Raw genomic sequence first — 26,963 nt, forward strand, 5'->3', positions numbered from 1 at the left:
ATTAAATTACTCACCTGTAAATTTATTTGACTTGACGATAGCTTTCAAGTTCCAATCCGTCCAGAATAACTCGTCATCAAACAACGTGAGTGCAAACACGTGTGGCACGCGTTCGCCAGAGAGTACAATGTGTTTGTGTCTGCCTTCCAGATCAGCCGAAGCTATGTAGTCTAAATGAGCATCAGCCCAATAAATTCGTTCCGTGAAGTAATCTATAGTTAGAGCGTTAGGCCAAGCAATGTCGTTCTCGTGTGTCAATATTTGAGTGAAGTTGCTTCCGTCCATGCCGATTTTTCCTATGTAAGCCTGTAAATAAACAATGAATATTTTATTCATTAATTCGATTAAAAAAAATTAAAACTATAGAAATTATTTATATATATATACTTAATTTTCTACCTACAATATTATTTATTTAGATAAATATAAACATATTATCTGTATATTATTTTATACTTTTTTATTCATTAAATAAATAAATTTAACCGTGAATATATATATCTTTTTTTTAATGCAATAGATTGTGTTAAAAATAAATACTATTTTTTGTCATAAATTAAAAAAAAAAAATTATTAGTCAGTTAAATACCACGTGTAATTTTTAAATACATTATGTATATTTTAATCAAGTAGAAAAAATGTCATGTTTATAACTTACCTGAAGATGCCAACTTGTAAAGTATAAGTAACCAGTTCCCGGGTGTACAGCTATTGCTCTCGGGTCTTGAATGCCGGCTTTGAGCGTTCTCCTATTTGTGCCGTTTAGCTCAGCCACCTCCAGATGTTTGCTGTGTCGGTCTAGCCAATACAATTTTCTGCCAACCCAATCCACAGCGATGCCTTCTAGACCGTGGCTGTCATGTCTGATGATCTTTTCGCGTTCCGTGCTTCCAACTTTCGTCCTGTAAATGGTTTTCGCGCTCACGTCGCAGAAATACAACTTCTCTTCCGAGTAATCGAAATCCAATGCGACTACGTTCAATAGGTCTTGATGATTGAGCGAGTACTCAGATGCGTCTAATGACATGTTTCGCACATAATACTTGTTGGTGAATATTAACCAAGGTTTGTTTCTATCACGCCGCTTGCACGTTCGTTCATCAGATGTCCGGTCGTAGTAAGTTTCGTCGCACTTACAATAAAATGATCCCGGTGTGTTTAAACAATACTGTGAACACGCTCCGGGCACTTCTACACACTCATTAATATCGTCACACGCTTTACCATCTTCCATAAGCCTAAGACAAATAAAACACATCGAAACGTTTAAAACACTAAACATCTATACCCACTCGTATAAGTCAATGATCAGATACGAACTCATCATACATACAAGTTAGAAAATATTAATTTTGTACGAGTTTGTAGTATACATAACTCACGTTTGTTACACTTATACTAATACTTCAGCCTGGATTTTTATACGCTAAAATCTTATAGGTATCCTAATTTTTACCTGATTAATAATTAACATTTTAAGCTATGTCTATTATAAATTCATACTTAAAATATTATAGTAGCTTGTTTAAAAATAACGACAGTTGAAAAATGACAATTATAAAATAGATTTAAACATATTATTATTATTAGTCTACAATATGTTTTTATGAAGTATCTATCATGTTACATTACGGTTGACTACACTTAGACTATTCAAATTTACAAAAAAATAAATAAATAAATAAATAAATACTAAACTTATAGTATCGTTATTAGTGTAAAAATGGAAAAAGAAAATAATATTCCAAATAACATTTATATTTGTTTGAATTTTTAATTATTTTAATAGATATAAAAATAAATTTCATAGACCGCAATTTGGAGGATATTTTTACCGCGTGACACAACTAATAGCACTACCCGTCGTTTATGTATGCGAATAGAAATGATTAAGTACGATAAATAAATTAGACTAACTTGTATCCCTCGTTGCATTCGCATGTGAATCCGGTGGGGGTGTCGATGCATCGATGGGCGCACTGGTTGAGCTCGACTCGAGCGCATTCGTCCACGTTACAGTGTGCTGGTTCGTCGCTGTCGTCCGCGCAGTCCGACACTTTGTTGCACACCAATGTGGCATTAATGCACTGCCCGCTAGCGCATCGGAACTGGTCAGTGCCGCACGCGGTCGCCGACCCGTTCCGGCCACCCGCCGGACATCCGAATTCGTCTGAGTTGTCGCCGCAATCGTCTTCGCCGTCGCACCGATACGTGTTCCGGATACACTTGAAGTTCTGGCACGCGAATTCGCGCGGCGAACACGTCTTGTAGTGTGCGTGGCAATCCTTTCCTTCGTCAGTTCCGTCTCCGCAGTCGTTGTCGTGGTCGCACACCCAACCGCGATTGATGCACCGCCCGTTTCCGCATGTGAACTGATCTGCACTGCAGTTGGCCACTGTCGTGCAATTGAGCAATGTTGCGTTCTCGTCCGCTCCGTCAACGCAGTCTGGGTCTCCGTCGCACAGCCATTTTTTCGGTATGCACTGTGCCCGGTTCCACGCCTTGTTCGCCAGACACGTGAATTCAGTCGACTCGTCGCATTTACGGTTGTCTGTGAGGAAAAAATAATGTTATAATGCATGGAAACTGAATAATTATTAGATTTTTTTTTTATCCTCTATACAAGAATCTCCCTGTTTTGAGAAATTTCTAAGCATATGTTGTTTTATTTTTAATAATATAAAATCCACCACAAAATATCGACCTGCGTAATATTATACAATATTCAAACCTATGCAAGACAAACCTATTACCTAATTACTACTAACTCATCAGATGAGGCTGAATTATATAGTTAGAAAAGTAGACATATAGGCTGAGCAGCATTATATTTAATAACTGTTTTTAAAAATGTTTCATCCAGAGACAAAATGAACCGTAAATTATACAACAAAAAAATCTACTAGTTTTAAAAAACAATTTTTATAATATAATGAACTATTATATTTAAATAAAAATGTCAGTTAAATTATTTAAATTTTCTTCCATGATTGTACCTCAGAAAATAATTAATTACTATCATAATTTATGATAGTGGTGAAATCTCTTTCAAGGTTTAATACTGCTATTGGATTTTTGTTAATATTATAAATTACAAAATATAGAAATAATAACTGTAGGGAATAAGCCAATTAAGTTATAAACGAGGATTAAAACAATGAAAATTTTGAAAATTAAATATCTACCCGAGTCAACAGCCCTCTTTAGCCCCTTCCCATTATGGCCCCAAATATGGCCCTATGATAAATACCATACATTTTCATTAGTTATACTCACTACACTGGTGTCTTATATCCTCGTCGGAATTGTCCAAACAATCGTTGTCACCATCACAGATGTAAATCCTAGGTATACAATTGCCGTTATCGCATGTAAATAGGTCACCGAAACACGTACGACCCTCTGATTTGCAGTACTCGGGTGGTTCATCCGACCCATCACCACAATCATCGTCACCGTCGCAATACCAGGTTGCTGGTATACACCTGTGATTGGGACACCGGAAGCTGTTCGTCGGGCAGGTCCTCTGAGAACAATGCACAGCGTCTTCGTCACTGTTGTCACCACAATCGTTATCACCGTCGCACAACCAATACGGTTCCACGCAAATGTTCGTCTTTTCACACTTCAGATGGTTGGCTGGACACGTTATATTCTTAGGGCACCGATCGTGGGTTTCATCTGAAGTCGCATTGTCCTTACAGTCGTTAACGCCATTGCACACCTGAAAATTTAAAAAGATTTTCATTGATGTGGTGGTTTGATGTGAATTGTGTGATTCAAAAATTTCCAATTAACGAACTTTACATAACTTTAACCAAGTATTATTAATTTATCGTAACTATATCTACATATGATTGACCATTTGTGTCGTTCAATACAAAAGAAAATATAAAGTAAAACGTAACTTTTTATTCATCAATTTAATTAATATGTTTACTTGTTTAAATGTCGAGAGTAGTTAAGTTATATGTTCATTTTCATTGTATTGGAAAAAAATATTTATGAATAAAAAAACACGAGATAAATATCTAGATTTAATTTAAATAATATATTTGAAAATAATTACTATTTTATTTCTTAAGTGTAAACTTACTTGTGACATGGCAATACATCTAGAATTTGCACAAGTAAATTCCCCATCTGCGCATGGTGGATAAACACATCCAACTTCATCAGATCCGTCTTTACAGTCATTTTCGTGATCACATTTCCAAGTTTTAAATATACACCTACCGTTGGCACATCGGAACTCGTTAGTACTACACGAATGATATGCTATAAGAATACAAATAATTTATTATAATTAACAATTTTTTTTTTAAATGAATTATTACCTACATGTGTAATATAAAAATAAGCTACATTGACTATAAGTGATGATTGTAAATATACAATTAATTCTACTGTAAAATACGGATAGAATGTTAAGAAACCATATATATATAAAATTTACGTACCGCAGTATTTAACGTCTTCGTCACTGTTATCGCCGCAATCATCGTCACCGTCACACGACCACATGCGCGATATACACTTGCCGTTACGACAATGGAATTTATTACTCTCACAAGTGATGTTCTTATTAACGCACATACGGCCTTCATTCACGAGTTTCGAATTATCATCACACTTGCATTCAGCTGTACCGTTGGGTCCAGGATGACAACTCTGTGTACAACCGCCATTGCTAATCGAGCAGGGATTTACCGAACATTTTTGCCTGTCTTTTGAGTATATAGCTATATCCCTGGGCGAATCGTCTAATCTCTTGATTATTTCTATCATGTTAGCACCGGTATGTTTTTCTGCTCTATAAACACCTCTTAGTTGAAGGTCTGTCCAATATATATAATTTCCGTGGACGGTCAAAGCAAACGGATAGATAGTTGCAGTTATCAATACTTCACGATCACCACCATCCAGTGTAGATCTTTCTATTTTTTCTCTTACGGCATCAGACCAGTACAACATTTGGTCATCAAAATCAATCGTCAAACCACTGGGTTGAGACAAGTCTTTGTCGATGATGGCTTTCTTCAAAGATCCTGCCATTGTAGTCCTGAAGATCTTTCCGGCAGTACCAAAACGTCCCCAATCGGTGAAATACAACGTTCTAAAGAAAACAAAGATTTTTAATAAACAAAAACAAGATACTTAATAATTATGAACTTTTTTACTAACCCATTGCACGGGTCGACTACGATTGCTCTAGGTCTTTCAACTCTAGCAATCATTACCACCTCAGTGCCATCTATATTCATGGCATAAATAGAATTGTTAGATGAATCCGTCCAATATATTTTTTTCTGAGTCCAATCATATGAAATTCCTTCTGGATTGATTCGACGGCCTAGTATCATCTTTATTTGACTGTTACTGGGCGAATTACTCGATACAGAAGATATCTGGGACATCGGTCTTATTTGAGTGAAGAATAACTTGTTGTCTGCATAGTCAAAGTCCAGACCAACCACATTTGATAAATTACCCTTTAGAAATTACAAATATAAATTATCAATTCTAAATATGAATATAACTATGAACCAAATGAAATACGTACTACTGGTTTAAATGGTAATGTGGTCGATAGAGGGTCCAAACTTGCCGATCGAATTTCAGTCCTTGTGGCAAACACCAAGTATTCGGATACAGTGTCGCATTTAGTGCCCGTACCGACTGCTATAATTCCAGTGGCACAGTCGCAACGGAACAAAAATTTGTTTATCGAGTATGAAGGCGGAAACGAGAAACACAGTTGATCGCATCCCCCGTTACCAAATCGTGAACAAGAGTTGGACTCGTCCGGAGGTTGAGTGTTAACGTCAAATATAGCTATATCGCGCAATTTAGGAAGTCCAGTTCTAATGGGAATGGGCATGGAATTATTTCCTGGAAGTTTGGAAGCCTTAAATACAGTCTTCAAGTTTCTATCAACCCAATACATATCGCTCAAATGTATGGCGATACCCATCGGATTTGGAATATTTCGTCGAACAATCTAGAAAAAATAATTTAAAAAATAATATTAATATTCAATACATGTAAAGAACGTATTTAATAAAAAATTTTTAGGTAAGGAAATGGTTTATGAGACTCACTTGTCTTTCACCTCCGCTAGACGATACTTTTTGAATTAAATCTAATCTGCCATCCACCCAATACACGTCATGAGTGATCATATCAACCGTTAAATCTCTAGGCTGGCTTATTCCGGTAGTCACGATTGGCATCCAATTAGATCCGTCCAAATATGCTTTGCCAATTTTCGGATACTGACCATAATCGATCCAATATAACAATCGTTTGATCGGGTTCACCGCCAGTTCTTTTGGTGCGTCCGTTGTTGTCTTAACGAGAACTTTGCGCATAGAACCGTCTAACCAACATACCTCTACGTAGTTTTCGTGAGGGAACACGTTCGTGAAATAAATATTTCCCGCGATCCAATCAATCGTCAAGCCTCGGATACCATTAGAACCGATTCCATCTTTAATTATATGCTGAAGCTCGGTACCATTTGGTCGTATTCTGTAAATACCATTCCATGTACCACGACTGAACTCTACCCAATATATCCAATTTTGGGACACGTGAACGTCCACATGTAAGATATGATGTCCTATAAAATATTTTTGATGTTAGTCAATTGCTAGATATCTTTTGAAGAAGACAACACGAAAAATATATTGTATTAGTATTAAAGTATATTCAATTCTAAGAGTTATCGTACGGGCATAATTTTCTGTTTACATTGTTCAATGATATTATTATCAGTATAAAAATAATTATGCGATGTAGTTGAACTTAACACCGTATACATGATGCCTCTACTTATTAAAATTGTATTTTTTTTAAACTTTTTTATTATATTTTGATATATATTTTTGTGCTGAAGAACCATTGAACTAGAATTTTATTAAAGCATTTAATTTTATTCAACAGGTATTTAAAAAAAATATATGAGAATATATTTATACAAAATGTAGTTTTGGGACTGTATGTATTATGCCATGATTAAATGCTGTTTCAGCTGAATATACAAGAATTAGGTACTTATGAGTATAAGCAGGATAAACACTAAAAATTTAGCAAATTGGTACATCAAAATAGTCTTATTATCTAAAAATTAGAACAAAAATACACATAAAATGAGAAATATAAAACATAATATTAAGGTAGATAGGTAAGTTTAACAATTATGTAAAGCGAACTTTTTAATACGAAGCATAGCATAATGTTAGATTCAAAAAAAATCACAAAACTATTCAAATATATTAAAATTTACTAAAATTTAAAATTATCATTATTTTTTTCAATTAAGCAGTTTTTAATTTTTCAATTATAATAATCAAAAAAAAAAAAAAAAAAAAAAAAAAAGGTTAAAACATTTTGTTTTCTATTCTCTTAATTCAATCTATTAATAATTCTACTAATAATTAGTTAATTTAATGCTCTTTAAAAGAATTTTTTTTAAACATTTTTATTTATTAAATTTAGATAACATAGCATTCTTAACAGAAATGGAAAGTTATTTTCAATGTGTGATGGAGATACAAATGATTATAATTAAATATATAATGTGTATTTATTCAAACCAAATAAAAATGTTGATTTGTGTCCGTGAATACACAATTAACATAAATGTTTACTTAGAAAACCAACTTTAATTTTTTAAGCAATCAAATAACAATAGAAGGAAGTAAAGAAAAAGAAATTTCTGGTCTCAAACAAAATTAATAGAGGAATAAAGAAGATATTACAAACATGTTTATACATAAATAGAACTTTTATGCAATTTTATATGGTTTGGAGATATAGATTATTAAAAAATTAGGTAAGGTATTCTCTTAGAATATAATAAATATGGTATTAGAGGCATATGTATAGAAAAGATAAGCTGAACAGAAAAAAAAAACGAATGAAGATGGACAAACTGAAATTGAAGAAACGAGAACCATAATGAAAGTTACAATGCGCTGATGATGAGATATAGCGGAAAAGATTGTATGTCATTATAGAGAATTATAATTATAATTATGTCATCATACTACAATTTAAGGTACAATCAAAGAACAGAAACAACTATGAAGACCAAAATATTTATATATTATATCTCAACTGAAAAAAAAAATGCTATGATAAATATTTAAGCTAGATTAAAAAGACTTACTGAAGATCACAAAAATTATTAAATTAAATTAAATGCTGTGAACCAACCAAAATAAAAATTGAAAAAATAACTATCCAAAATTATAGTTCAGTACAATAGATCAGCATTTTTCATTAATAACTTATACTGATTAGAGATTTTTAGGGCACTAGTTTAATGAAAAAGAGGGTTTTTAATAGATTATCTGAGTACAAGACAGATATAAATAATGTAAAGCTATCATCTGAATTTAAACATATCACAGTATTATATATATATTATTTACCTGGTCCTGATATTGGAACAATAGCATCAAGTGTATCAGTAAGACTATACCCTCTGACCAAATCTACTTGAGAAACGACCGCAAATGAAGAATGCGGTGTACACTTTATATCAAATTCCTTTTTGTATCCCACAGAGCAAGCACAAACTCTGTTACCATTTTCGCTTGGAATACAAAACTGTTGGCATCCTCCATTCTTTGTCACAGCACATGGATGATTTACATCTAAAAAAATGTATTTATTTGATAGTTTTATCCCATTTAAATATAAACATATTATACAAACTCACTAGTTTTCTTCGAAAACACTTTTAATGATTTAAGATCTGGATCATTATCTAAAATTTTTTCCATCCCAGAACCATCTTCGGCATTGACTCTTACAAGGTGATCATATCTAGAGTCTATGAAATATAGATACCGATCATAGATTCCCAATGATTTTGGAAGAGCGATACTATTATGGTCGCTCATTATTGTTCGATGATTCATACCATTTACACTCATGACTTTTATCTGGAGAGAAAAAAATATAAAATTATTTATTAAAAAACTTCTTTGTTATGAAAATAAATATGTTAATTTAATTTACATTGCTAGGATATTGTGTACTATAATAAATATTTTTCTGTTCTAGATCAATGGCGATTGCTTCAGGTGCAAGACCATCATTAATTAACACTTGAGGATTAGATCCATCCATATTAATTTTACCTATCTTAGGAGGTACACCAAAGCCTCCTTGGTCAGCCCAATAGAGTTTTCTGTAAAAGTATAACGTTTTGTTAATTATTGGGCATATCATATATTATTATATAAAAAAAAAAAAACATTTGATAACACTTACCCTTCGCTAGGATCCAAAACAATGTCACTTGGAGTTGCCACAGATATATCCTTTCCGTTGTTTGATAATAATACCATTCTGTATTTATTTATACCATCTATTTTGATTACTTCTAAGCTGGAAGACTCCCTATTTCCAATATACAAGTTTCGACCATTCCAGTCAAAAGCTATGACATATGGAGCACCCACAAAACCAGTGAGTTCGCCTAACAAAGATGATTTGTTTCCTCCGTGATATGGAGACATCATTAATGTACACTAAATATTTATACAAATATTAGTAAATATAAAATTATATTAGAAAAATAACAACTACGTACATTGACACTGTTAATACTTTCATCTTCTTCATTTACTTTTAATCCTTCTACCCAAAATAATGATTTAGTTTCGGTGTCATAATCAACTTGTGTACCTCCTTCAATACCAACAATTGGAACAATATGTCCAGTCGTTTTATCCCCTGGTGTTAAACTGACGTCAATGATTTGGTAACCTCGCATGACTAATAAAAATGGAGATTCATCTAGAAGGAAAATTATTATTAGATAATTTATAATAATACAATTTTTATATTATTTATTACTTTCATTGCATTTGCCATTATCTACTCTATATCCTGGTTTACATTTACATGTATAACCATTGGGTGATGAAGGTGATAACAAACAGAGTTGTTCACAAGTAGCATTTTCACATGGATTTGGTGTAATTGGTTGTAAAGATGGATGATGTACATGAATACTTAAAGGTTGTGAAATTAAATGAGAAACAACAGTTTGATTTTTCCCCTTAAATTTATGAGCTGATAATACCTATAATTAAAATAAAAAATGTTTAGACAACCGTCATTACAATAATGTCATAAATAATTTATGTTACCCTGTTCAACTGCCTATCAGTCCAGTAAAGTGTATCTTCAAATAAAGTAAGTGAATGAGGATGTAGTAGATAATGACTTCCAGCAATAACTTGTTGACGACCAGTTCCATTATAATAACAGAAGTCTATAAAGTCAAGTTTAGAATCGGCAAAATATACTCGTTGATTAACAATGTCCAAAGTTAAACCATTAGGCCAATAAATTTTTGAACTAATAATAACGGAACGGTTTGTGCCATCCATACCGACACGTTCAATTCTTGGATTTTCTCCCCAATCAGTCCAGAACAACCATCGAGCTCTGAAAATGTTTAGTGTTACAATAGTTTTATCTCACTGACTCTTATGAAGTTTAAATAACTTACCCTGGACTTGGATCTAACATCATTCCTCTCGGTTGAGTAATATTTTCTTTCAACAGAATAATGCGATTGGTTCCATTTTCATTGGCCACTTCAACAGTATTAAGTCGAGAATCTAGCCAATAAATATGTCCTCCAATCCAATCATAAGCTAAACCTTCAACTAAATCTAACCCAGATGTAATTATCTAAACAAAAAATACAATAATATCATGAAAATATATTTTTTATTAAGTTATATTATAAAGTGACTATGCAATTTCTGTAAATCATGGAAATGTTTTTTTTTTTAATTATTAAAAAAAGATTATGAGTATCAGAAAATGATGGACTTTAGTTATAACTACAACTGATTTTTTTTATCAAATTTAAGTTTATTATTAACTCTAAGATGTAAGTATCTTGTAAGATACTGTTCATAGGAATATTATAATTTTTAGTTTAATAAATAATATACGAACATCTTTAGGCTCGCTGCTTTTGTCCAATCTGGATATCTTTTTAAGTTTCATATCTGACCAAAATATAGTCCCCGTGTGCATGTTTGATGCAGTCGCCACGACATTTTCCACTATAATAGGGACTCGTTCTAGGCCTTGTTCCTTGAGGTCAGCAACCAATATTGAATGGCGATTGGAAATTATTAAAAATGCTGCACTGTGATCTAAAAATACATGAAATGAAAATTACCATTAGAGAAATATACAAGACTGAAAAATGCAATTATTATTTTAAATAAGGTCTTATCTTACTTAAAGCTTTGCATGTGTGTTTATCAGGTTCTAAAATATAGCCAGGAGCACAGGAGCAGAAATAACTGCCTTTGGTATTTGTACAATGTTGTGAGCAAAGACCCGGTGGATCACACTCATTGAGATCCATACATTCATATGTAGTGTTTAAGACTTCACCGTGAGGACACGTGCACAGTGGTCCCTATAATTTATGTTATTTTAATATAAACTAGAAGTCAGTACAACATTTTATTAGCCATTCAATCTAAACTAACTTACTACTGGTGTTTGTTTACATCCGTTTGAGCAATAACTGCCCTCTTTGTCACATTCAGGAAGATCACAATTAGGTCCTTCGTCGGCACCATTTGGACAATGAGGTATTCCATCACATACATTTGTTATATTAACACAGCGGTTTGTTGTATTGGGACATTGCCATTCACCTGACATACATCTACAAAAATAATATATTTTATATTAAAAATTTTAATTCATACTGAATAGAAAATTTCAGAATTACTAACTTGAATGGTGGTGCACCGCAAGCAAGTCTATAGTCTTCATCAGAACCATCACCGCAATCATCTCTACCATCACAGATATATGCCTTGAAAATACATTGTGAATTGTTACATTTAAAGTAGTTTGACTGGCAAGAAACTTGTCCACAAGTTTTCGGTTCATCTGAATCATCGTCACAATCAGCGGTTCCATCACAATACCATGTTTTTGGTATACATATACCCGACTTTTCACAGCGAAATTGTTTTTCGGTGTCACATTGATTAGGAGCCAATGTAGCTAAATTAAATACAAAAATAAATTCGTATTCATTTAATTTGTTTGTGTTTTTTTTTCCAATAATAATGTTACGTATCAAATATATATGCGATTGAGAACTTTTGACTGCTCAATAATATATTTAAACAAAAAAAAAAAAAATATATGTCTGTTCATATTTTGAGTGAACAACTTTGTCATTATCATAAGTGAGTAAATCAATTTCATAAAAATGTAGAAATAATGATTTTTTTAAGAGCTCTATCGTTGTATATGACATATTTTTTCGGTGTGTTATCAATTTAACTGAACCGCTATGGCAGTCTCGCGTAATGAATATTTAACGACAATCGCACTTACGACAACCGAGCTCGTCACTGCCATCGTTACAGTCTAATATTCCATCGCACTTGTACGTCTCCTGTATACACTGCCTGAGGTCGGCACATTTGAACTGTGTCGATGAACACGTAATTGGCGGACAACCTTCTTCGTCTTGGTTGTCGAAACAGTCATTGTCGCCATCACACACCCACGTTTGCGGAATACAGTGTCCGGATCTCGGGCAAGTAAACTGAAAACAAATGACGAATTTTCGACTATTATTACTGTTGTTAAACATCGTCAACGATCGCAAGCGATCAGTCGGCATTAGACCTACTTGAAAATATGCACACGTTTTTTCTGCGCAAAAGTCGCCTTCGTCCGAACCGTCACCACAGTCATTTTCGGAGTCACATTTCCACGTAGCCGGTACGCAGCGGCCATTTTCGCATAAGAATTGTGTTGAAGAACACGTGACGTTCGTACATCCTGTTTCGTCGCTGTAATCGCCGCAGTCGTTTTCGCCATCGCACCGGAACGTGCCTGGTACGCAACGGCCGGAACCGCACTGCCATTCACCCGGAGCACAGGTAGGTTCTAAAAAACGATAATGAAAATGTGTAAAAAACAACGATAATATGTAAACACGTTCGAGTAAAACGGAAAATATTGTCTACAATCAAAAAGTTAAGATCAATAATTGAAACACTTGAAAAAATTATCAATTATTACTATTAATTATTTTAGTTGGATAATTACCGACAATTAATTAAACGTCACTTCTATATTACGTATAAATGAATGGGTTTTTAATTTAATTACTTATTTCCAATTTAAGTTATTATATACACAAATTAATTAAAACATTTAGAAATATCAAAACTCAACGTGTATTCTAACTTTACTATTTTTTATGTTAATGTAATTTTACATTGATTGGTCGAAAAATTATGCCACCAACTTTCTCAGTTAGATCGGTTAATGGTGACATATTAATACAGTGCGCACTATAAACGATATAAACGAGTACAAACACACACGGCATTAAGTCAATAAGTATCATTCTATTATTGTTTCCATAGTATACTCACTGGTGCAGTTTTGTTCTTCGTCAGAGTTGTCGAGACAATCGTCGTCGCCGTCGCACACCCACGCCTTGGGTATGCACCGCATATTGTTGCACGTAAAGTCCCACGTGTTCGGGCAAGCCGTCACCGGCGGTTCGGCGTTCGGGTCGGCCACGCACGTCTTGCCGTCCGAGTCGATCTTCTCGCCGTACGGACAGCCGCACTGTGCCTGGAGCGACGACGTCGACGATTTGTTGGATGGCAACGCGAAACAAAGCTTCTGGCAACCACCGTAGTTGGACGCGATCGAGCACGGGTGAGAGTAGTCGATGAGCTGTTCGTGTTCGCTGTAAATCTTTACGCCGTACAGCCGGTTGTTCTGTGGCTCCCGGACCTCGATGTTGGATACGACGCCGGTCAGCTTGTGTATCTTGATTATGGCGTCCAGCCGCCAATCGGTGATGTACATCCAATCTACACGAGACAACCAATTAAGTCAATGGAGCACACTGCGCAAACGCCAACTACAGCAGTCGCACAATTGGCGAACAAACTCTGCGGGGTTAACACTTAAAAAGACCGGGTTAAGGAGGAACTGATTACAATATGGCAATTTTTAATTTCAATCAGTTTTGATATTGTATACTTAGTGAATTTTAATAGTAGAGTTATAACTAACCACCCTCGTGGATCTAAAATGAAAGAATATTTAGTGTTTTGTAGTGGTTTTTTAACGATATTTTAATTATCAATCCAGTAATTTATCATAACTTCAAATTGTATAACAGGTCCATTCTTTCTATTATTAAAGCTTAGGTATAGACGGGTAGTACTAATCTGGAACTGTGTAACACACATTTAGTAAATAGTGACAACATATACTTTAACCGTTAATAAGTTAATAATAGATTTAAGTCAACTTTAAAGTTAATTATATTTTTAACTTTTTAACCTACTTTACATCCTGTACGTATTATATTATATTGTAACGCAATGATTACGTATTATAAATCGTTACTATAAAATTTTAAATCAAGAATCAAATATTTTAATCGACACTGGGAATCATCGTTAAGAAGGATTATTTAAAATTCTTTAAAACGACCTATCAAGACCAAATAAATCGCTGAAATGCATACCATAATGTGTGACTATTGAAAACGGATGTCGTATCAGTGTGGAGTTGATGGTCCTCACGTCTGTTCCGTCCAAATTCGAGTGCTGGACATGGTCCAGCAAAGCGTCACACCAGTACAGTCGGTCTGTAGCGAAATCCACGGCCAAACCGTTTGGCCATCCAAGTGTGATGTTACGGAACACGATCAAATTTGAACCGTCGGTGTATGCGCGACTTATGTTGGCCGGTCGGTCCCATTCGGAAAAGAATATGTACCTAAAATTCATTAACCATAGTATTATAATATACGCAGTCATTAAATAATATACAATAACGAAAACCTAATCATGCGCATGGCATCGTTACGTAACGATTTTATATAATCAATTATAGATTTTAAACACAATAATGCACACATTCTATGGTAATTATATATAATTAAAATCCATAATGAAATCATCTTGCACGTACATACTTAATTGAAATTATATAAAAAATTTTTGCATATAGCATAAATTATAATTTAAACAAATTATTTTTGAGAAAACAGAATACTACCAAATAAAAAATAAAAATAAATTTGGCTATTACGTCTGTAAAAATTAAATTTATCTCGTACCAACATTTTAAGCAATAATTTAATTTTCAGAGTTAAAAATAAAACGTAATTTTTACAGAAAACTATACTACATAGAAAAGTACTAGATACACATAAATATTTATACCAGAGTATACTACTCGAACGTAGTCATAAATTATAATGCTTTCTTCTTATGACACTTACCCCTTGTTAGGGTGAACAACAATTGCCCTGGGTCTTTTCATATTCTTCAATAGCACTCTTTTGTTGGTCACATTACGAGTGCTTAAGACGTTCAATGTACCTTTTCTACTGTCGATATAGTACAGGTTTTTGGCCACCCAGTCAACGGCAAGACCTTCCACGCCCTCGTTCTGTGATGCTAATACAATTTCTCTACCTGCAAATATTTCATGGTTATAACTTATAAGCTAGTCCCCAAAACGTGTTTATTCCATAACGACAAAGTTAAGCGTGAAAAGTGATTTAAATAATTACCTGTCCCGTTTCTGTATATCCTGTAAATAACGTCCTGAAGAACGTCGGAATAATAAATGTAATTGTCTCGAGCATCGAAATCTAGACCCACGAACCTTGCTCTTCTCGAAGATACAGGCAGTATGGCGTCAGCAAACCCTTGAGAAACTTTATTCAAGACTTTACCTTTGATGAATCTTTGTTGAGAGTACAACAAAAACTCGTCGACCACTAAAATAAAAACGAAAAACATCAGGTTATATATAGACGTAATATTCAACAAATACACGAATCACAAACAATTAATGTTTGTAAATATATTATATACTCACAAACACAATTATGCATATCTTGTGCAAGTTGATATCCCATGTTACAGGCGCACCTGTGTGCTAACAAACCGTCGCTGCCTCTAGTGACTATACACATGTGTTGACAACCAGCGTTATTCTTGCTGCAAGGTGACAATACTGCGAACACAAAACATCAATATTAAAAATAATAAAATTATCAGTATTAAATATTATATTTTATAGCATTATGGTAAATACTTGACAGTTCTCCTACGTACAGAGACACATAATTAAGTACATAAATCTAATTTTAAGATTCTGAGGTATAGACGATATATTATTTTTACGAAAAAGACTATTTACTAGATATTTAAAAATATTGACATCACATATAGTAATACATGATAACTATGTAATAACCACATTATACATATGAATTATAAATAAAAGGTGACAACGATCGTGGATAGATATACAACTTCGCATGTAACCATCAACGTTAAAATACGAAAAGACTAAGAACATTTTTCCAAGAAAACAATGTTATAGATGAAACACATTGTCGTCAAATTTAAAAAATAAGGATAAAAAAAAAACATTTAAACGTATTTTGTTAATTTTGTTGAAAAGTTAAACATCTTTTTCGGTGTTAGCTTAGTCGTTACATGTTTCTTGTTTTAATTAAAATTTGAGACTGATTTTAGATAAAAAAATATACATATTTATAATATATTTATATTCATAGACATGTAGAGTATACGAGTATTTTAAATACCTACTAACTTATAAGTTATAAAAAACTTTACTTTATTATTGATTAAAAAAAAATACCAGTATACCTTAATTCATGCAAAAATTCAAAAATCGATTGGACAAAGTTGGGGTGCAACGTAAAGTTGACACACCAATGTTATGTTTGTCTACAAACATATTAGTGCCGAAAAAAATCTATTAATTTTTTTTTTTTATTGACGCAGTAAATTGTTGTAAATTAGTTGTAAAAAAAAAAAACACTAATTTAGAACTGATTGGGGTACCAACTTCACGTACGTGCAAATTTCTAAAACTTACGTACGCTTTTAGTTGTTAAATAAATAAAATAAAATAAGTTATAAAATGTTTATAGGTTTTTACTTAATGATAATATATTTTAATGTATAATAAAAGTGGAGGTGTCCCACATTTAATATTATATTAGGTATATTAATTAACTTAAAACGCAAATTTTAAACGCGTCGCTTACCTTCTCTCTGGACAAGCGAATGGACGATTTTCACCGATTTCGGGTCCTTGATATCGCGGTTCTTGTACACGGACGAAACGCTGGTCGGGTCGTACTTGTTGACGCTCAGTATGCCTTGCTTAGTGCCGTCCGACCAGTACACGCGATTTTCGAACACCGCCAGCCGGGACGGCGATGGCACCTGCGGGCCCCTGAGTATGAGGTGTCGGTCGTTTCCGTCGTAGTCGACCGTTTCGATGTAATCGAGCAGCGAGTCGCACCAGTACAACCGCTTGTCGAGTATATCAGCCGAAACGCCGGACGCCTTGTACACAGCGTCGGTGACTATGGCTTTGGTGTCGCCGCCATCCATGTTGGCACGGATCAGCTGGTTGCCGTCCGCTATGAACATGTACCCCTGGGTGGGGTCGAGCGCGATATCCGACGGGTTGGTCAAGTTGCTGCTGAGCACGATCGCGTGCCACCGGCCGTTCAGCTCGAACACGTCCACCTTCTGGCCCACGCCATCCACCACGTACAGCTTGTTGCCGACCCAGTCCACCGCCACCGAAATGGGTTCCCACATTCCGGGCAACGTGATCTCGGGCGGCATGGCGTTGCCGTCCCGCACGAACTTGTCCACGTCCAGCAGCCTCGCCGACTTGATCTTCTTCAGCTTTACGTCAGACCAGTACAGCGTGTTGAACAAGTAATGGTAGTCCATGCCGCTGGCCGACGTCGTGTTGGCCACCACCACCTGGTTTTGGTACTTGGAATCCATTTTCATGATGTTTCTGTCCTGAGCGAAGTACACCTGGAACGGTTGCGTCCGGTTGTTGGCCACGCACTTTTTCCGTTCCATCAACATGTATCCGGGGTAACAACTGCACGCGTACGATCCTTCAGTATTCTTGCACATTTGTTCGCAGAATCCCCATTCGGAACACTCGTCACGATCTGAAAGTATAACGATCATAATATTACACACGCACACACTCACGCGAGTATACAATCGAAAATCACGTTATATGGGTTTTCGTACTTAGGAAACGAGTCGGGATGCTCATCGCCGTTTGTCGGTGAAAAAACATCGATTGCGAACAAAGTTGTTATTTTTTTTTTTTATTTAAGAAATTCTATAATTAGGTGTTGTAATTAAATGATATTTCGAAACATAAATGACCTAACCTAAACAGGTGATTAGTTGAGGCCCACGGTACGCTGGCACGCCAAACTCATAGAAATCCGTTAAGGAAAATAGACTATATTTTATTTGAATTATTATAGCTAAAACAAATTTAATAAACCTGTAAGATTACAAATTTTTTCTTGATGACTTTATAGAAAATACAAATTTAATATTTAAATATCGCAAAACTAAAATATTTTCAGATTTGGTGAAAAGTTATTTTATGCAAGGTTAGGTGTACTAACAAGAAATGATTTTCGCTGAACCAATCGATAAAAACAATGAAATTATAGTGTCTTTGTTGTCCTAACCCATCTTCGCCGTAATCGGTGAAATAATTAGTCATTTGTACGTCACACTTCACGACTCGATAACTAAAAATATATACTAACCTATACATGTTTTTGAATCGTTTGCAATTTTTCTTCCTTCTGGACAATAACACGAACCACCGGTGGGTGATGCCTGACACTTGTACTCGCAGCCCAAAGCTGGACAACTGAGCGTAGCTGTAAACAAGACATTTAAGTATAAAATAGAATTAGAGCGGAAAATAATTAATTAATTTATAAACGCTTACAGCACGCTGTTTCTTCGTCGGCATTATCATCACAGTCCTTATGCCCGTCACACAGTTGCGACTTATTTATGCACTTGGGCCGTTTGTTCGGTCCGCCCTGGGGACATAGATATTTACCAGGACAAGCCAACGCAGTGCAATTCAACTCGTCAGTACCATCGTGGCAGTCGGCGTACCCGTCGCACTGATAGTTTAGCGGAATGCAAAGTCCGTTGCCACACCGAAACTGGCCGACGTGGCAAGCCGCAAAATCTTTAGGAAAATTAAACATTTAAGTGAAACCAATAGATAAGTCGCGGAAAATGATAGACAATGATGTCCAACGCCTGCAGATAATCGTGTCTATATGTATATATAATACTCACTGCAGTTTTCTTCGTCACTGTTGTCGCCACAATTGTTTTGATGGTCGCATTTCAGTTTCGGATCGATACACTTTTGTCCGTTTAGACACCGGAATTTGTCTAATGGACACGACATGTTCATGGCTGACCCGCAGTTCTCCTCGTCCTTGTGGTTGCGGCAGTCGAAGTAACCGTCGCACCGCTTGGTCTTGGGTAGACATGGACCACTGCCCGGACCGTTCACCTCGCAGCGGAAGTCTTCAGTCTGACATTTTCGGTACGCTAAGCAATAAATTGCACATAATGTACATCATAACAATATAATATACCGTGCTGTATAATAATGTGTTTTTAGAGATAAATCACGACAGCCCGAGATCGATGCGGATGCGACGTGAAAAAGAAAACGCCAGCCGTAATTGACAGGACAGCAACACGGGAGAGATCAAAACACTTCACGATACACGACTGATAAGAGGTTTTGCGTGAGTTTCAACACACGAAATTAAAATGTAAACGACAACGAATGATTACCGTTTGTTTCATCTTGTTTACACAAATTGTTTTCGTACGACAGATGTGATGAAACGATTAAACCCCGTATAATGGTTGGCCGTTTCTTTTTATTTCAAAAATGTGTATATAATGTTATTACATATTATATGTGCGCTACACACAATATAATTAACTTTAAGATTAAAATCTTTGAACATTTTCTAAGAGCACGTTATTTATTATTATAGGTCGTTTATTATATACACCCCTCGCTGCGACTTCCATACATTCGCGAGTCGTGGAATTCAAATCGGCGTTTCATTGGTGAAAAAAAACTTCATTGCCGAAGATAGTTTCGTTTTTTCAATATGACGATGTCATTACACCGGTCGTACATTAAAATAACATGACATGTATATATACCAACTTAAACACTATAATTATCAAACAAGCTATTTGTAAAAAGATCAATGCAAAGAATACACGTACAAGAAATTACTTCAATATAATATTTTTTTCTCCGAAACACCACTAAAATATACGGTAATAGGCAATGTACACGGGCAATCAAATAATATTGAAGAATGACGTAGAAGATGAAATAGAAAAAAAATAATGATGTATTAGCCTATCTCGTCGAATTTTTTTAAAACCACAATTCGTTTAAACCGCTGACAGCCGCATTCATATATATATGTTTGAACACGCGTATCCTACTGTAATGCAGTTGTAAACACTGCAGACGAATCGATTCATTTATATAATATAAATATATATATGTAGCCTTACATTGTTTGTGCATCACTATTATTTATTTCGACCAATTTTGTAACACTATTGCAATCATTTCAATTTTGAGTTATGCGCATCGCTTGCACAGTTCCCGTCTACCTTACGTCTTAATTATTGTACAAAATTTGCACGTCAGCATATTTAACGATAGCATTGGAAAAGAAAGGGAATCCAAAAAATTAATACTAGGCATTTAATCAACTATTATATATTTTTTTTTAATTTAAAAAAAAATGCATATTAATTTGATATCATAAAAATGATACTTTTCTGCTAATTGATAATTTATTGATCTCAGATTTTATAAACAAAAATAGGTATAAAAAACTTAAATTAGGGTCTCTCCAAAAATTAAATATAAATAAGGGTCTCTCTAAATCACGCTTAGACTCAAGATTCACTGGTTTCAACATTGATGAAGTATACCTAAAAACGCAAGTTATTTATGGTAGTATTTGACGATCGTAATATTACATTTTCAAATATTATGTATGTATTTCTGTTAAAAATATAGGAGTTGTGCGTATACATTATACAACAAGATTAATTAACTGTGAAGTGCATGGGTAAGTCGTTATCATGGCCAAACTGTAGGTTTTTAACATAATATTATATAATGTATGTATTATAATTATAACTATTATTTAAAATTTAAGTAAAAAGCCAATTCATTTTAATTTTTTTTTAATGTTATATAGGTACTTATTATCATAAATGAATTACTATAATTATGAAATTTTCAAGTTCAACTTGCAGGATTTAATTTCTATTGAAAATTCCTTTAATAAATTATGAACTACCAACAACTTGTGAAGTACCAACTTTTCAATATTTTTCATACCATTCTATTGTTCAATTTGTTCGATGTGTTGATGCACAAACTATGACCGGCAATAAACCGAGTATACATTACGAATGAGAACTCGATCTTTATATTACATATTTACTTTTTAAATTATGGGTAGGTATACGTAGTATAATTAGGCGTGTACGGGTAGAGTTTTGGTAAAGTAGTAGGTATATAATATACTCACTGCAATCAGCTTCATCGGAACCGTCCACACAGTCTACGGTAACGTCGCATCGGTAGTGCGGCGGATAACAGTACGTCTTGTTCCAATGGTACTGACGGCACGGTAACAGCGTGGGTTCGCACTCGGGCGGAGCTAATGGAAAATCAAACAAGATACGACATTATTATTTGTTTTTTCTCCATCATTGACCACTCTGTATAATACACAGCGTGTTAAAACTGACACGGCGCGCGGGGTCGGTGTGCCTATATTATACATTATGTGTCACCGACATTATAACCATGAAACTAAAACAACAACTATACCCAACCGTAAAATGGCTATTATTAAAGAAAAAAAGCTCTTTAGTAGGTTAAAAGGTTTATATAATTTGTATAGAAAAATAAAGAAGTACGAAGACTAAAGCCTCTTCTAGAAAAATAAAATCAAAAGTCTACTCTGCCAATAGGATTAAGAATTATTAGCGTATTCGACGAGAGTAAAAAAAAAAAAACAAATCGTAAAATTTAGGAACCTAATACTCTGTCGACAATTATTATTATTAATATAAATATCACTCACGGCAACTCTGAAACTCGTCCTCTCCCCGGTCGCAGTCTTTTTGCATGTTGCACAGCAAGTCGGAAGTTATGCACTTGCCGTCCGAGCACCGAAACATGCCTGGGCCACATGTCATCATTGTCGAGGCACCAGTCGTTGTTTCAGCGGCTACTAAAACACAGAAACGAGAACAAAATAATTATTATAAAGTTGTAAAATTTTAAATTTATATAGCCTAAAACGAAAACCTTTCGCCATTCGATACAAACATAAACACTTTGGGAACACCTGCATCGGGTCTACAATAAACGACACACCACGATATAATATACAATATAGGTTTATAAATTATATTATTATATTGTACAAGAGACCATTGTGTTTCGAGCACACCTTTCGGACGGATGGACGCCAAAAACGTATACATATAAGCGTTATTATAATATGTATACCTACCAAATACTGGCTATACGGTAATACATATTTACCTGTGGTAAGTAATAAAATATATCATTGGTTCATCTGCTTATATATATATATATTAATATTATATCATTATTATTTATGTATAACGCGTAGGTAATACCTCGTGCCGTCGCCATTACTCCGGGGGTCGTCGTCATCCACGGATAATGATAACAATAATAATGGAACGAGACACGTCTCGCTAACGTACGTACAAGAGAGATATTTTCTGTTTTTATTCTTGAATATTATAATATACAATTAAACGTTAGAGTACGATTACGTAATATGATCTATATGACGTAAAGGAATGAATCGTTAATATAGTAAAACTATATGTATGTAAATAAGCGGGACAATATAACAAATACCTTTAAATAAATTCATCAGACATTTTTGGGAGTAAGTATACATAGTGCTACTAACAGTTGTAATAAATGTATCAACTGTAATCTATAGACTTCTGGAAGAACACAGCATGAATACATGGCGATTACTATTTGTAATACATTACAGATGATCACTTAAAATTAAACATTGAAAAATATAATTTTAGCTAGGATTTTTGATGTAAATGCTATAAAAAATCGTAGTCAACTAAACTGTTAAAAATAAGGTAATTTAAGAATTTAAAATATGAAATAAAATGTTATACATCTTAGGTTTAATGAATATCATCTTTATAATAGCAAGAGACGTTTTATAAAAGTTAAAAATTAATTAAAGACGTCGACCAATAATTATACACGAAAAATGAAATTATGATATAGTATTGTATTTATTTATTAATAATCATAATAACCATTATAATTTAACGGTTTTGATGTATGTTATATAATGTCGTAGATTTGTTTAATAAAACTATATGTTTAAAAGCCAAACTATTAAAATAGTATTGAGTAGTATAAATTATTAAAATATATTTTTTCTATCAACTACATATTAATATATGAACTAGGTAAATATTATCACCTAATCAGGGTAACAGTAAAAGTAAGTTTCAAGAAAATTAAGAAAGGTCAGGGATTAATCATATTTTTCATACTTTTGTATAATGTACCTTAAACCAAAATCTGCACATATCTATACATAAAAATATCCTATATTTTATATCATACATAGGTAATAATAATTATAAAGATAACATTTATTGAGAATCAAGCAGGCGGTATATCTCAGAAAATATAATACAAAAATTGTTTAAGCGTTTAAAAACATAAATAATATTTTAAATTTTTCTATGGTGAAACATTAGTACATTAGTACTTGAAATTCTAAAAATTCTACGTAAATAAAATTAATTTCTTGTATTTTTCTTTAACGGTTGACAATAAAATAAATTTATTTTGTATAAGCACATTAGCAGTAGGTGATTTTCACGGGTTTACGAACCAATGAAGCGACTGAAATACGGCAGTGGCAACGGACATGGTCACAATAAGCGTATTTATATAAAGTACACATATAAGCATATATATACAAATATAATTTTTATACGGGACGATAGTCACCGCCACTGTTATGAGTGTAGTGCGTGCGCTAGTATTGTTTGAAGGGGAAAAAAGTATGATTTTTTTTTTTACTGTAATTGGACATCAATAAAAAAAAAATTTGTTTCATGAGTGTATATTATATTGTAATTATTTGTATAGTGTTATTGTTATATTGGCCCGCATTTTATGGACACCGCGAAATCAGGTCGTTTGCAAATTAACTCACACTACTAAAATATTAGTGTGGATCGCAAACGCAAAAAGTTCGATTACAAATTATATATATATATATATATATATATATATATATAGATAGACAGATACAACGTTATACAACTCATAGTAGCATTATAAGAAAATTAAAAATAAAGATATACTGATATTATATTATGTAATTAATCTAGGGATATTTCTGGTTCTCTATTTTTTATCGCTTAATAAAATATAGAAATTTTTTGTTGTAGATAAATTAAAATTTCAATAACTGTTATACATTTTATTTTATTAGTTTTATGCTAAAAATTCTAAAATAAGAAAAAAAAACAGCTTTCATTAAAAAAAAAACATTTAAACTATTAATGAATGATGACCACTGTCACACAAAAAATGGGGAGGGTATTAGTATTCAAAATGTAAAAATCAGAATCCATAAATATTCATTATAGCGACTAAGAAAAATATAGGCTGAAAGACTATATATTACTTATACTATACTTTTTGAACGCACTGCAGGCGTATTAATCATTCCTTCACAATCGTATTATACCCATTATAAATACGAATAAGTAATAAAAGTACATATATATTATACATAAGGTATCTACATAATTAAAATAATAATATAATTGTTATATGCACATATTATATATAAGCAATATAAGACTATATACGTATCTTTCTTGTAGTATTGTATAACAGTCTTGCATATTATATCTAACACATCGTAGCGACGACCGCGATATTATACACTTCTCAAATTACTTTTTTTTCTTATCAGAATCGGACACCCCGTCGTAAAAAAATTATTTAAAGTGTTCTAGCTCACTCTACCGTAATGACACTGAAAAATTGAATACCTACACATAATATGTATAGTGTATACTGTTATACGTATAATGAATATAAGTACATTATAAATTTATATGGCGGGTTCGTAAAAGTTAATATAATATGTAAATGTGTAAAGCATTTTAATAATATAATACATCAATTAATACTCATGTATATTATATATATATATATATATATATATATTCGTCATACAGGAACAATTAAATAACATTTTTATGGTATCGCAGTGTATGTAATAATTTGGTACATATTACATTTTCGTGCTACGCAGCCGTTGTGGAGGAGTCTACAAAGACTTTCTCCGACATAATTTACATTATTATTTATACATATAGTCTATAATCTATATAAGCAAAAAAATATAGTGGATCGAAAAATTGATATTTATTTATTGTTATTTTCTGAGTGGGAGGGATAAGGTTATTTTAAACTTGATAGAATACTATTCTTAAGATTTATCGCAATAAAAACTTCTAGTTAGCTGCTCTTTTTTATATTATTACTACACCCTTTATAAATATACAACAACGTTTATTTCATGACTCTTTTAAAAACATCAGCATTATACTACTATATTGACATTGTTTCTTATAGTAGTAATCAATAATACTAATTGATAAATCAATAAAGTAACAGGAAATTAACTAAAAAGCATCAACGCAAATATGATGTTATCTCTACGCCACCGACATACTCATCAGTCATTACTAACGCGCGTAAATTAAATGCACCCTAAAAGTATGGAATTTTAATAGAGCCTTTGACACGAACACGCTACTGAGGTGTAAGCACAAAACATACGTTAAATACCATATACCGAAGTAAGTGCTTGCGTGTACGGCCAAACAAAATATTATTCATTATATTAATTAACAGGCTCAAGTGTATGACTCGTCATCATGGTTTACTTACAGCTCTCCGTAAGTCTATGAGAGATCATTGAAATCGGTTTACGAGAAGTTTCATCTATATCCTGCAGCTACCGTATAACATACGCACTCTCATCGCTACAGACGTTCACGATAATAATGTTGGGTTCTAACTTTATAGTTAACTATTAATATAGGACCCTAGTTGGTATATACATTTGCAGGACAAAATAAACTTGCAGACCAACATTTTGTTATATGCATATTGAATACACGATATATGGGTTGGAAATTTCCATGATTGTAAGTAACTTTAAAGAGTTTAACGTTATACACTGCACGAACAACTGGGTAAGTGTAACGTATAAGAACCTAAGTAGTTTGTAAGTAATCAATAAACATGCATCGTCTAGTCATTCCTATACATAAATATAAGTTTCGAATACATTTTTATGACACTATAACAACAACACTCATTCATTGCATGTTGTGATCAGAAAGAAATATTTAATCAATATAATATGCAGTATTTAATAATACTGTTTTTATAATATAAAGTAAGAGCTTTATTTAGTTAAAATATTTTATAAGCTTTCTAAAGTTCTAATTGTCTGAACTTTTAGTATATGTATAATATTTTATTCGATATAAATTTTAAGGCTAATGGTTATAAGATTTGTGCGTTTTAAAATTTCAGAAACGGTAAATAAAATGTATATTCACAACATACATATTAATAATATTTTTACATCATGTAGACTTTTCTAAAAAATATTAATTGATTGTTATTTAAAATTTAGAAATATTAGTATAAAATATCAACTTAATATTATTTACGAAGTTGAAATATGAAATATACTTTAACATACCTATTTTATTGAGTTACAACGTAAACTATCTACGTCATACTATTATCGTGCAAAATAAAATCCCTAACGAATATGGTGATTAAAAAAATAAAAT

The 26,963-nt window shown here is 33.1% G+C and overlaps 1 protein-coding gene across 2 annotated transcripts in view; it reads right to left on the bottom strand.

The window, feature by feature from the left end:
* The window catches only part of LOC112603833 (low-density lipoprotein receptor-related protein 2), a 64,265-nt gene that overhangs the window by 5,389 nt on the left and 31,913 nt on the right, over positions 1–26,963 (bottom strand). Inside the window, exons 2-35 of one of the 2 annotated variants that reach the window (XM_025352608.1) lie at positions 22,124–22,270; positions 21,563–21,694; positions 19,263–19,523; positions 18,898–19,149; positions 18,710–18,826; positions 17,150–18,085; positions 15,946–16,083; positions 15,635–15,844; positions 15,341–15,536; positions 14,579–14,832; positions 13,464–13,913; positions 12,710–12,969; positions 12,409–12,622; positions 11,793–12,069; positions 11,545–11,722; positions 11,284–11,467; positions 10,993–11,195; positions 10,535–10,719; positions 10,170–10,470; positions 9,874–10,102; positions 9,608–9,813; positions 9,286–9,545; positions 9,031–9,202; positions 8,729–8,954; positions 8,439–8,663; positions 6,102–6,622; positions 5,564–6,001; positions 5,185–5,492; positions 4,461–5,116; positions 4,097–4,278; positions 3,277–3,724; positions 1,918–2,551; positions 659–1,238; positions 15–306 (exon numbers count right to left, since the gene is read on the bottom strand). In XM_025352608.1, the coding sequence (XP_025208393.1) occupies positions 15–306; positions 659–1,238; positions 1,918–2,551; positions 3,277–3,724; positions 4,097–4,278; positions 4,461–5,116; positions 5,185–5,492; positions 5,564–6,001; positions 6,102–6,622; positions 8,439–8,663; positions 8,729–8,954; positions 9,031–9,202; positions 9,286–9,545; positions 9,608–9,813; positions 9,874–10,102; positions 10,170–10,470; positions 10,535–10,719; positions 10,993–11,195; positions 11,284–11,467; positions 11,545–11,722; positions 11,793–12,069; positions 12,409–12,622; positions 12,710–12,969; positions 13,464–13,913; positions 14,579–14,832; positions 15,341–15,536; positions 15,635–15,844; positions 15,946–16,083; positions 17,150–18,085; positions 18,710–18,826; positions 18,898–19,149; positions 19,263–19,523; positions 21,563–21,694; positions 22,124–22,270 (10,272 nt within the window). Of the gene's footprint in view, positions 1–14; positions 307–658; positions 1,239–1,917; positions 2,552–3,276; positions 3,725–4,096; positions 4,279–4,460; positions 5,117–5,184; positions 5,493–5,563; positions 6,002–6,101; positions 6,623–8,438; positions 8,664–8,728; positions 8,955–9,030; positions 9,203–9,285; positions 9,546–9,607; positions 9,814–9,873; positions 10,103–10,169; positions 10,471–10,534; positions 10,720–10,992; positions 11,196–11,283; positions 11,468–11,544; positions 11,723–11,792; positions 12,070–12,408; positions 12,623–12,709; positions 12,970–13,463; positions 13,914–14,578; positions 14,833–15,340; positions 15,537–15,634; positions 15,845–15,945; positions 16,084–17,149; positions 18,086–18,709; positions 18,827–18,897; positions 19,150–19,262; positions 19,524–21,562; positions 21,695–22,123; positions 22,274–26,963 lie in introns of both variants that reach the window. The other variant, XM_025352607.1, reaches the window with a different exon arrangement.

Source organism: Melanaphis sacchari, unplaced genomic scaffold (genome assembly GCF_002803265.2).
Source record: "Melanaphis sacchari strain LSU unplaced genomic scaffold, SCAv2.0 Contig111_pilon_pilon, whole genome shotgun sequence".
Classification (NCBI taxonomy): Eukaryota; Metazoa; Arthropoda; class Insecta; order Hemiptera; family Aphididae; genus Melanaphis; species Melanaphis sacchari.